Source organism: Eriocheir sinensis, chromosome 61, assembly GCF_024679095.1.
Source record: "Eriocheir sinensis breed Jianghai 21 chromosome 61, ASM2467909v1, whole genome shotgun sequence".
Taxonomy (NCBI): domain Eukaryota; kingdom Metazoa; phylum Arthropoda; class Malacostraca; order Decapoda; family Varunidae; genus Eriocheir; species Eriocheir sinensis.
Genome location: NC_066569.1, coordinates 4,039,517 through 4,052,016, shown reverse-complemented (window position 1 = coordinate 4,052,016; position 12,500 = coordinate 4,039,517). Strand labels below are relative to the sequence as shown.

Here is a 12,500-nt window from a genome sequence, read left to right as displayed (position 1 = left end):
TACCCATACCCCCTTTATACTGGTGCGGGGCACGTTCCTCACTTATATCAACTATTTCTAAAGGTTAAAGAGGGGATCAATCGGGTTTTCATGAGTGTTTTTTAAGGTTCATGGCACAGAGGAAGGGTCAAACTACCTCCAGTGTGATAGCCCCTTTTGTCTGTTAACTTAAGTCCGACCCAAGCTGACAACATAAAGCTATAGGCGTGTTTGCAAGCTGAGTGCTGATTGGCTATACTGCTATGGCTTCCAAGTTTTCTTTAACCTCTGTTTGTGTTTATCTCACGCAATACTTTCTGGTAATCTGCACTTTTTTATTTATTTATTTATTATTATTATTTTTTTTTACAGCTGAGACAGTTCAAGGGCGTAAAGAAAAAAAACCCCGCTACTTACTGCTCCTGAATAGCGGTCAAAGGAGTGTCCAAAAAGAGAGGTGCTTACGAACACGATTTTTTTTTTTTTTTTACAACAAAGGAGACAGCTCAAGGGCACACACAAAAAAAGGAAACAATAATAAAAAAAACCCCGCTACTCGCTGCTCCTAAAAAGAATCCAAGTTTTCTTTAACCTCTGTTTGTGTTTATTTACGCAACACTTTCTGGTAGTCTGCACTGTGCTTACGAACACGCTTTTTTTAACGAGACAGCTCAAGGGCACAAAAAAGGAAACAATAATAAAAAGAGAGAGAGAGAGAGAGAGAGAGAGAGAGAGAGAGAGAGAGAGAGAGAGAGAGAAAACAAAACAAAACACACACAAACCTACTTACAAAATACAATAGTCCCCATCGTAACCAAAAAGAAAACGTCCAGATTGGTTTTCAAATGACTTAAACTTGTCTTCAAATCTTGTATGGTGTCGTTAGTCTCCATCTCTCTCTCTCTCTCTCTCTCTCTCTCTCTCTCTGACGCACACTCCCTCCTTCACCAAGATGCAAGGGTCGACTGGCCACGTTTTCTGTTTTTGCGTATAGTCTCTCTCTCTCTCTCTCTCTCTCTCTCTCTCTCTCTCTCTCTCTCTCTCTCTCTCTGGTTATTTTTTTCATATTTCTTGTTTATTCTTTTTTTTTTTTCTTCGTCATTATCATCATTTTCTTTATTCTTTTTTTTCTCATCCTTTTCTTTCTCATTTTTTCTCCTTTCTCCTCTTTTCTATTTCCTATTTTTCTCTTCTATTTCTCTTTCTCTTCCATATTTTTCTCTTCTCTCTCTCTCTCTCTCTCTCTCTCTCTCTCTCTCTCTCTCTCTCTCTCTCTCTCTCTCGTCACCACCCGTGTTACTAGCCTTGTTATTTATAGTTATTGTTATCTTTCTTGGGCTGTTACGTCACGTCTGAATGGTGGTTTATGAAGGGGGGGGGGGAGGGGGATAGTGGTGATGATGATGGTGGTGATGGTGGTGGTGGTGGTGATGGTGGTGGTATTTTTTATTCTGTCCATATATTTTTTCTTTTATTTAGTTTTCTGATGATTTTCCCTATTTTTTTTCTGTTATTCTTTCCTTATTTTATCATTCTTTTTCCTCTTCCTGTTTTTGTCCTTTCTTTCCTGTCTGTCTTTCTCTCTGTTTTCCTCTTTTCTTTCATTTTTTGTTTTGATTCGTTTTTCTTTATACTTCTGTGTCTTTCAATGTCTCCTTCTGTCCTTCTCTCCTTCCTTTCCTTCCTCTCCTTCATTCTCTCTCTTCCTTATTCCCATTCTTCCTTTCTACCTGTTTATCATCTTTTCCTTTCTACCTCCTTCTCTGTGTCTTTCAGTGTCTCCTTCTGTCCTTCCTTCCTTCCTTTCCTTCCTCTCCTTCATTCTCTCTCTTCCTTATTCCCATTCTTCCTTTCTACCTGTTTATCATCTTTTCCTTTCTACCTCCTTCACTGTGTCTTTCAATGTCTCCTTCTGTCCTTCCTTCCTTCCTTTCCTTCCTTTCCTTCATTCTCTCTTATTCCCATTCTTTCTTTTTTTACTTATTTCCCTTTTCTTCATTGTCTTATTGTTTATTTATCTGTTTTTCTATTTGTTTTATTTTTTTATCTTTTTTAGAGTTTTTTGTTGTTTCTTTTTTTTTGCAAGCTAACTTATATTCCTCTTTTTCTCTTTTCTTAATATATTTTCCTCTTCCTCTTCCTTTTCCTCCTCCTCCTATTCTTCCTCCTCCTCCTCCTCCTCCTCCTCCTATTCTTCTTCCTCCTCCTCCTATTCCTAACCTACTGCGCATGCTAATCTTCCTTCACCACCACCATCACCACCTCCTCCTCTTCCTCCTCCACCTCTTCTTCCTCTTCCTCCTCCTCCTCCTCCTCCTATTCCTCTTCCTCTTCCTCCTCCTCCTCCTATCCCACTGCACATGGTAATTTTCCTTCACCACCACCATCACCACCTCCTCCTCCTCCTCCTCCTCCTCCTCCTAACCGGAATCATGGGTGCATTCCTATACTGAAAGAGATAGGAAGGGAGGAAAAAAAATAAAAGGATAATAACTGTGGTGAAATATATGAAAAGGAAAAAAAAGATATTGAACGTTGAAAGGAATAAAAAAAAGTATGTTCTGTTCTACTACTACTACTACTACTACTACTACTACTACTACTACTACTACTACTACTACTACTACTACTACTACTACTACTACTACTACTACTACAACTGATAATGATTTAGTTTGTTTTCTTTCTTTTCTTTTTATCTCTTATTTGAATTACAAGTTTTTTTTCCTTTTTTATTTATTTTTTTGTGAAGAGGTGTTATGACTCTCTCTCTCTCTCTCTCGTAACACTACTAAAATTAAATTAAATAGATGATATTTTAGAGAGAGAGAGAGAGAGAGAGAGAGAGAGAGAGAGAGAGAGAGAATAACATAGAAATTGATACTCAGGAAGGCAAAGAATGTGTTTGTATATACGTAAAGAGAGAGAGAGAGAGAGAGAGAGAGAGAGAGAGAGAGAGAGAGAGAGAGAGTTACGCCTATGCCTTCCATAACAACCCTAACCTCTCCTAAAATACAGTCTTTACTTACATTTTCTCTTCCTTTTTCTCTCTCTCCCTTCCTCTCCTTCTCTTCCCTTTTTTATCAATTTTCTTTTCTTCTCAAGGTCATGAACGGCTCAGGGATGGAGGAACGAGCCAATAGGAATGCGTCTGGCTCGTCACGTGACCCCATGACGTCATTGGAGGAAGGTAAGTCATACATATTTATCCTCATTACAAATCTGCTTACCTTTATTTTATGCTAACGTAAATTGAACTATATTTATGGGTGTTTAGTCTTCTTGGTAACGGAGATCGAGCACTGGGGCTTCGCGTAGATTTATTTATGCCCCAAATTTTACGTGACTCCCATATTCGTTTACCTTTATTTTTTGCTAACGTAAACTGAACTATATTTATGGGTGTTGAGTTTCCTTGGTGACGGAGATCGAGCACTGGGGCCTAGCGTAGATTTATTTATGGCCCAATTGTTTCGTGACTCCTAAATTCGTCTGCCATATTTATGCTTTATATCGTTCATATGTGACGGATTGGTGCACTGAAGCCTTGCGTAGATTTGTTTTTGCCTCCAAATTTTCCAACTTTCCAATGCTTATTATTATTATTATTATTATTATTATTATTATTTTTATTTATTTATTTATTTATTTATTTTTTACGTGAACACCTATAGCGCCTATCTCTTGAGGGACCTGGATGGTAGTCGGCCCCAGCCCTTCATGGCGCAGGCAAGTGTTTATAGTGGCGCCATCTTCTCTTGGTGCTATCGTAACTGACTGGTAACTTTCTTATGTGACGGAGATGAGCCCTGAGGCGATGCGCATTTTAGTGTACACCCCAAACTTAATTACCTGACTTTCCTATATTAATGGAAATCTAATATGTAAGCTATTTTTATGACTGGCTATGTTCCACGTGTTCTACGCAAAGTATATGCAAAACTTTACCTAACTTGCTATATTTGTATCTGTAACAATTAGAATGACTGCCAACTTTCTTATGTGAAGGAGATGAGCTCTGAGGCGACGCGCATTTTAGTGTACATACCAACCTTTACCTGACTTTCCTATATTAATGCAAATCTAATATGTAAGCTATTTTTTGTATCCAACTCTCTCATTCTCTGCTTTATACTCTCCTTTGTCTCATTCCTCACACTCACACTCAGTCCCTCTGTCGCTCTCAGTTCACTCAGCAGATCTTTCACCCACCTACTTTGTCTCTTCTCTATCATCTCTCCCACCCTTCTCACCAAACCATTTCCTTCCACTAGAACATACTTTAGGTACTTCCACTGTCCCTCCCTTATCCTGTTTTTTTATTTATTTATTTATTTATTTATTTTTTTTACACTGGAGCTTATTTCCCCCCGGAGTTCTGCTTCCTGTGCATACATTGGTGCCCTCAAAATCTTCCTGTACACCCCATTCTCTATCCTCTCCTCTGCAACTTTCTTTCTACGTGTTCTACGCAAAGTATACCCCAAACTTTACCTAACTTGCTCTATTTGTATCTGTAACAATTATTATGACTGGTAACTCCAAGCAGACAGAGATGAGCACAGCCCTCGAGCAGCTTAGTATACGTTTCCTTCATTTTAGATACAAGCGCCTCGATTTTACTTACCTAGAAGGAGTTTAATTACGTTTGGTCCATAACGCCGATTATGGACTGGTCAGCTCAGGACATCACTGACGCGGGCATGTGTTTTATATTGTCACCTTTCTTGAATTGCTTATGCTGGCCCCCGAGGTCCACTTAATCCTCTTTAGAGTTTATCTAGATTTTTTTTTTTACAACAAAGGAGACAGCCCAAGGGTACACAAAAAAGGAAACAATAATAAAAAAAGCCTGCTACTCGCTGCTCCTAAAAAAAAAAAGAATCAAAAGAGGTGGCCGAAAGAGAGGTCAATTTCTGGAGGACATTGGTTTATCTAGATTGGTAACGTTCTTATGAGACGGAAGTGTGCAATGAGGCCACGCGCAGCTCATTGTGTGCCTCAAACTTTGCCAAACTTCAATATTTTTTCGAAGTAACAATATCTATTACTGCTAACTTCCCAATGAGACAAATGCTTAATCCTATTCTTCCACTTCATAATAATTCCTCTTTCTCTCTTTCTAACACTAGACTGATTCTTCTATTTTGTCCACTCCGTAATTACGTAAATAGGAATAAAAAAAAATTAAATTAGTTTCCCCTCTAATATAATACACTAGTCAGCCTTACGAACCCGCTGTTTTCTATGACAGCCACTACGCGTAACATTGAAAGGCAGACTGCGTTAATTCATACAGCAGCGGCGGCGGTAACGAGTAAAGAGGGTTGTGTTCAGATTAAATTTACACGGAAATTACAACTCTACCGGACACTTGCACGCCTTGGTGATGGATGAGGGGGCGGGGGAGGGGGACGGGGGAAGAGAGGGAGAGAAAGAGGGGGAGGGAGAGATTGAGGGAGGGAGAGAGAGACCGTGACACACAAAATTTAAGTTAGAAAATTGTAAGTCATCCATCAGCCCCCCTCTCTCTCTCTCTCTCTCTCTCTCTCTCTCTCTCTGTCTGTCTGTCTGTCTGTCTGTCTGTCTTTCTTTCTTTCTTTCTTTCTTTCTTTCTTTCTTTCTTTCTTTCTCTCTCTCTCTCTCTCTCTCTCTCTCTCTCTCTCTCTCTCTCTCTCTCTCTCTCTCTCTCTCTCTCTCTCTCTCTCTCTCTCTCTCTCTGTCTGTCTGTCTGTCTGTCTGTCTGTCTGTCTGTCTGTCTGTCTGTCTTTCTTTCTTTCTTTCTCTCTCTCTCTCTCTCTCTCTCTCTCTCTCTCTCTCTCTCTCTCTCTCTCTCTCTCTCTCTCTCTCTCTCTCTCTCATCAATCACAGAAATCGATGACGTCATGTGATTGATTTCCTGACTGGTGGCGGAGGAGGAGGAGGAGGAGGAGGGGAAGGGGGAGGAGGAGGGGAAGAGGAAGAAGAAGAGGAGGGAAAAAAGTGAGCGTGAAAAATGTGCGTGTAATTATTTTAAACTGAAAAAAAAAAAAATCAATATTACTACCAATGTGATCTTTATTTTTTTTTTTCTATATGTTCATTACCTTTTATTAGCATTTTCCTTTCATTATTGCCCTTCCTCTTATTAACATCCTCCTGTTATACTTGTTCTTTTTTCACTTTTTCTTCTTGATGTTGCTAAAATTACAGGCTCACGGCGTAGAAGGGAAAGTCTTGAAGCGGGTCAGGGCGTGGCTTAGAAGTATAGGAAGCAGAGAGTGCAAATCAATGGTAAAAAATCTGACTGGGGTGTGTTGCGAGTGGAGTCCCGTAGGGGTTGGTACTGGGTCCTCTGTTTTTCATCATTTATATTAACGATTTGATCAGGGCGCGGCTTAGAGGTAGGAAGCAGAGAGTGCAAATCAATGGTAAGAGATTTGACTTTGATCAGGGCGTGGCTTGAGGTAGGAAGCTAAGAGAGTAAATCAATAGTTTTATCATTTATATTAACGATTTCTCAAGGCTAGAGTTAGGAAGCAGAGAGTGCAAATCAATGGTAAAAGATCTGACTGGGGCTTTGTTTCGAGTGGAGTTCTGCTAGGGTTGATACTAGGCCCACTGCTTTTCATCATTTATATTAACCATTTGATCAGGGCGTGGCTTGAGGTAGGAAGCTGAGAGTGTAAATCAATGGTATAAGATCTGACTGCGCTGTGTTACGAGTGGAGTCCTGCTGGGTTCGGTATACTGGGTCCACTGCTGTTTATTATTTACATCAACGATTAGGACACAGGAATTAGTAGTGAAGTCAGTAAGTTCGCGAATGAAACCAAGATCGGTAGAGTAATTGAGTCGGATCAGGACGCTAGTATTCTCCAGGATGAACTAAACAGATTATTTGACTGGGCGGATAAATGGCAGATGGATTTCAATGTAGGGAACTGCAGTATTCTGAGTGTAGGTAGGAATAACCCCTCACATACTGCTTAAATGACACTCCCAAAAGCAGGCCTGGATGTGAAAGGGATCTAGGGGTCTTAGTGAGCTCTGATATCCGTCCAAGGGCACAATGCATTCAAGATAGAAATCGTGCAAACAGGGTACTGGGATTCATTTCAAAGAGCGTAAACAACAGAAGCGCCTAAGTCATCCTCAGCTTCGATATTAGTTAGACCTCATCTCGATTATGCGGTTCATTTCTGGTCTCCTCCTCCTCCTCCTCCTCCTTGCTACTGGTATTGAATTTCACGAGATTTTGACACAAAGAAGGAATTTATCTTTTGAAGTCTTGATGCGATTAAATATTTCTTTGTTATGCATAAAAAAATGTGTGTGTGTGTGTGTGTGTGTGTGTGTGTGTGTGTGTGTGTGTGTGTGTGTAGAAGTATGTGGTTAAGTTTACAGTCACGCTTCTTTTGTTACTCATCCGCCCGCACACACACACACACACACACACACACACACACACACACACACACACACACACACACACACACACACAGTTTAATATTTTCCTCCTTTGCTTTCTTTCTCCTTCTTTTCCTTTCTTCCTTTCCTTTTCTTCTATTTCCCTTCCCCTTTCTTCCCTTCCCTTCCCTTTACTTCCTCTTTTTTCCTTTCCTTTTCTTTTTTCCTTCTCTTTCCTTTTCTTCCGTTCCCTTATCTTCTTTCCCTTCCCTTCCCTTCCTTTCCTTTCCTTCCCTTCCCTTTCCTTCCGTTCCCTTCCCTTCCCTTCCCTTCCGTTCCCTTCCCTTCCCTTCCCTTCCCTTCCGTTCCCTTCCCTTCCCTTCCTTTCCTTTCCTTTCCTTCCCTTCTCTTTCTTTTTCTTCCCTTCCCTTCCCTTCCCTTTCCTTATTTTCCTTTCCTTCCCTTCCTCTACTCTCCCTCATTCCTCTTCCCTCCCTCCCTCGTTCGCCTCTTCCTTTCTTTACCTTACATTGTCTCTCCCTTTCTCCCTTTCTTCTCCCCTTCCTTTCCCTTTATTTTCTCCCTATTCCTTTTTCTTTTTTTTTATTATCTTCCATTTCTTTCTTTCACTATTGCCTATCTTCTTTTACCCCCCCATCTCTCTCTCTCTCTCTCTCTCTCTCTCTCTCTCTCTCTCTCTCTCTCTCTCTCTCTCTCTCTCTCTCTCTCTCTCTCTCTCTCTCTCTCTCTCTCAGGTACTTAAACAGACAAACACGTAAACAAACATTTTAAGGCGTGAACCATTTAGTGCGTGTGTGTGTGTGTGTGTGTGTGTGTGTGTGTGTGTGTGTGTGTGTGTGTGTGTGTGTGTGTGTGTGTGTGTGTGTGTGTGTGTGTGTGTGTGTGTGTGTGTGTGTGTGTGTGTGTGTGTGTGTGTGTGTGTGTGTGTGTGTGTGTGTGTGTGTGGGCGATGCAGACAAAGAGACAAGCACCGACACAAAGAGAGAGAGAGAGAGAGAGAGAGAGAGAGAGAGAGAGAGAGAGAGAGAGAGAGAGAGAATGACGATGATGATGATGATGTTGAAAAGAAATAAAGAAAAAAAACCCATAAATTTCGAATACGATAAAATAGTATATATATATATATATATATATATATATATATATATATATATAGACATATATAAAAAAAAATATAGAGATTTTTATTTATATAGAGAGAGAGAGAGAGAGAGAGAGAGAGAGAGAGAGAGAGAGAGAGAGAGAGAGAGAATCCTTACCCCCCCCAACCCAAACATGCCCCGCCCACAAACATACCCAACCAATCAGAGTTCGTAAGTCCCGCCCACATCCTCCCCTTTTGGCACCTAAGCCCCGCCCTCGCTCCGCCCACGCCCCGCCCTAGCTCCGCCCTCTGCCCCCGAGCTCTCAGCCAATAGGAGCCCGAGTTGCCTAAGGGGGCGTGGCCTGAGGGTTCGGCGAGGTAGAGAGAGGAAGTGTCAGTCTCGCGTTAGCTTGTGAGGAGGACAGACCGATAGTGTGTTTGTCTGTTTGTACGTGTGTGTGGGGTCTGTGGGGGGTAGGGGAGGGGTTGGGGGGGGGGAAGGGGTATTGTGTTTGTGCGTGTGTTTGTTTGCGTGTGTTGACAGTGAGATTGTTTTTGTTGTTATTGTTATTGTTATTTATTTATTTATTTTTTTTCATTGTTTTGTCTTAACTGTTTTTTGGTTGTGACTTTTTTTATTGTGTGTGGAATGAGCAGTGAAAGCAAACACACACACACACACACACACACACACACACACACACACACACACACACACACACACAGGTATACATACAAAGGTTCTAAGTTTATGTATGTATATGTGTGTGTGTGTGTGTTGCGATGTGTGCCATATGTTGCAGTGACAGAGAGAGAGAGAGAGAGAGAGAGAGAGAGAGAGAGAGAGAGAGAGAGAGAGAGAGAGAGAGAGCCCACCTACAGAGAAAGCACATAAATATCACACACACACACACACACACACACACACACACACACATTCACACGAACAGACAGACACACACAGACTGAAGAATCTAGAATATCACACACACACACACACACACACACACACACACACGCACGCACGCACTCACACGTTTGCGGTTAGTACACAGTTAGGAAAAAAATCTTAACACTTGTACAGTTAAACCTGGACGAAGGAAGACCAGGAGGAGGAGGAGGAGGAGGAGGAAGAAGAAGACTGTGAGAGGTTATGGGAGAGAGAGGAAGTGGAGGAAGGAAGTAAGCAAGCAGAATTTCGTGGGAGGAGGAGGAGGTGGAGGAGGAGGATACTAGGAAGAAGGAAGGACGAAGAAGAAGGAGGAGGAGGAGGAAGAAGTATTTACCTCCCCCCTTAAGATTCCAAGTAGGTACACACACACACACACACACACACACACACACACACACACACACACACACACACAGGAAGTGGTCGTGTGCGTGTGTACGAGTGAGTATATGTCTGCCATCATGTCTGTCCTCCTCCTCCTCCTCCTCCTCCTCCTCCTTCTGTTCCTCCTCCTTCTCCTTCTCCTCCTCCTCCTCCTTCTCCTCCTTCTCCTCCTCCTCCTCCTCCTTCTCTTATCTCTCTCTCACACATAAATTATACTCGTCTTTTTCTTCTTACGGTCCCGAGAGAGAGAGAGAGAGAGAGAGAGAGAGAGAGAGAGAGAGAGAGAGAAATCAAGTTCTAACTCAAGCGTAACCTCAAATCTACTCCTTATAAAGCTTTCGGAGGACTGAGAGAAAGAGAGAGAGAGAAGGAGAGCAGAGAGTGAACAGCTCAACTCGGGGTCTTTACACTGGTGACTGGCGTGTGTGTGTGTGTGTGTGCTGACGTTGTGGGGTGAGAAAGACGCTGAGGTGCTGCTGTCTGTATAGGCTCTGAAAAGCTTGTGCTGACTATTGTGCTGAGTTGACTTAAAGAGAGAAAAAGGAGGAAGAGTGAAAGAGAGAGAGAAAGACAGAACGAGAAGGAGGGAGTGAGAGAAAAGGGAGAAGTTGAAAAGTTGACCAGAAGGAAAGGAAGGTAAGGAAGGAAAGCCTGTAAGGAAAAGAAGGAAAGGGAGACTGAAAGAGAGAGAAAGACAGAAAGAGAAAGAGAGAGTGAAAAAAAGGGAGAAGTTGAAAAGTTGACCAGAAGGAAAGGAAAGGAAGGAAGGAAAGGAAAGAAGGAATAGGAAAGGAAATTGGAGAGAAAGAAAGAAAAGAGGGAAGATATAGATTTTAAAACAGGGTAAAGTCCCGTAGGTAGAATAACGCTAAGAAAGAAAGAAAATAAATGCGAAATAAATAAAAAAATCACGAAAAAGTAACAGAATTTGACACCAGGAACAGAAAATAAACGGAAATCGATATAACAAGGTAGATAAAGGAAAGGAAAAAAGCCAAACCGAACCAAAAGGAAGAAGAAAATATAAAAGACTTTGAGACTGAAAAAAAGAAAAAGAAAAGCGAAAAAGTGAAAAAAATTAAAACTTCACAACGTTACAGATTTGAACACTGGGGAGAAGCGCCTTACATATAGAAAAGAAACACACACACAAAAGAACGAAATAAACAAAAACAAAGAAGATAAAAAAAAGTCAAACCGAACCCAAAGAAGGAAGAAAATATAAAAGACTGAGACTGAAAAAAGAAAAAAAAGCGAAAAAGTGAAAAAAACATAGAAAAGAAACACACACACAAAAGAACGAAATAAACAAAAACAAAGAAGATAAAAAAGTCAAACCGAGAACCCAAAGAAAGAAGAAAATAAAAAAAAGACTTTGAGACTGAAAAAAAAAGAAGAGAAGCGAAAAAGTGAAAAAAATCAAAACTTCAAAACGTTACAAACTTGAACACTGAGGACAAGCGTCTTAGATATATAAAGGAAAAACACACACACAAAAAAAAAACAAAGAAAAAAAACAGTTTATCCAATACCAAAGCACAAAAAAGCAGAAAGAAATAAAACAAAAAAATAAAACAATTAAAAAAAAACATTAACACCAGAAAAACAGAAAAAAAACAGGAATAAAGGAACCAAAAAAACAAAACTCGAAAATCCGCTCAAAAAACACCCACGTTACTAATTCGTGCACCGAGGTCACGCGCCGCCACCCAGGACCATGATGATGAACGAACCAGTCCCCGTTTCCACCCCCCTGCTGGGCCACTACGAGTCGCCGCTGCCCCCCCTGTACGAGCCGCCCCCCGCGTGCCCCCCCAAGCCGCGCCTCATGTTCAAGATGCCCCGCGTCGTGCCGGACCAGAAGAGCAAGTTTGAGTCCGACGAGCTGTTCAGACGCCTGGCCAGGGAGACGGAGGTGGGTACAGGGGCTGGGCGCAGTGTGGGGGGTGTAGAAGAGAGTGTACATGTGTTTGTGTAGGTGCCTATGTGTGTATGTGTGTGTGTGTGTGTGTGTGTGTGTGTGTGTGTGTAAGTTTTTTTTTTTTTTTTACAATAAAGGAGACAGCTCAAGGGCACAAAAAAACAAAAACAATAATATAAAAAAGCCCGCTACTCGCTGCTCCTGTGTACGTAATTTTAATAGTAGTAATAGTAGAAATAGTAGTAGTAATAGTAGAAATAGTAGTAGTAATAGCATACGTATTTTTTTAGCAACAATAAGAAAATATGAATTAAAAACAAAACAAAAAACAGGGTGGATGGGAGTATATAGTTGGGTGTATATCAAGTATTATATATATATGTAGGTGTAATTAGGGTGAAACACATTGCCTTCTTTAGATGAAATACGGAAACATAGGCTTAAAACAATAGAGTAACAAAACCTATACAAAACACAAATAAACTTAGCTAGGGTGTACTTAGGATGACATAGTGCAGCTAGTGTGTCCTTACGATGAAGGAATATCCAGTATTTAAATTATACGATTCTCTCTGACAAGTTAACCAGTACAGGGAGCCATGGTATGATGTGGGTGATAATATAGGGTCTGATACACTGCGGCAGAGGATGTGAAATGGGGTGATACCGAGGGATTTAGGGTGATATACATTGTGACGGTGTGAAATAGAGCGATATAGGGTGTGAAATAGGGTGAAATAGAGCGATATACGGTGTGAAATAGGGTGAAA

General features: G+C 41.1%; 2 protein-coding genes across 10 annotated transcripts in view; one reads left to right on the top strand and one right to left on the bottom strand.

Annotated features, from left to right (window-relative positions):
- LOC126986185 (putative ammonium transporter 1) overlaps nt 1–932 on the bottom strand; it is a 17,509-nt gene extending 16,577 nt beyond the window's left edge. The window contains 1 exon segment of the mRNA XM_050842133.1: nt 770–932. Within this exon segment, the coding sequence (XP_050698090.1) occupies nt 770–872 (103 nt within the window). The 5' untranslated portion in view covers nt 873–932.
- Nucleotides 933–3,082: 2,150 nt separating this feature from the next.
- The window catches only part of LOC126986184 (protein big brother-like), a 38,212-nt gene continuing 28,794 nt past the window's right edge, over nt 3,083–12,500 (top strand). The window contains exons 1-2 of one of the 9 annotated variants that reach the window (XM_050842131.1): nt 3,083–3,169; nt 10,910–11,724. In XM_050842131.1, the coding sequence (XP_050698088.1) occupies nt 11,527–11,724 (198 nt within the window). In that variant the 5' untranslated portion in view covers nt 3,083–3,169; nt 10,910–11,526. Of the gene's footprint in view, nt 3,170–8,851; nt 8,922–10,144; nt 11,725–12,500 lie in introns of those variants that run through there. The other 8 variants (XM_050842127.1, XM_050842129.1, XM_050842132.1 and 5 more) reach the window with 8 other exon arrangements.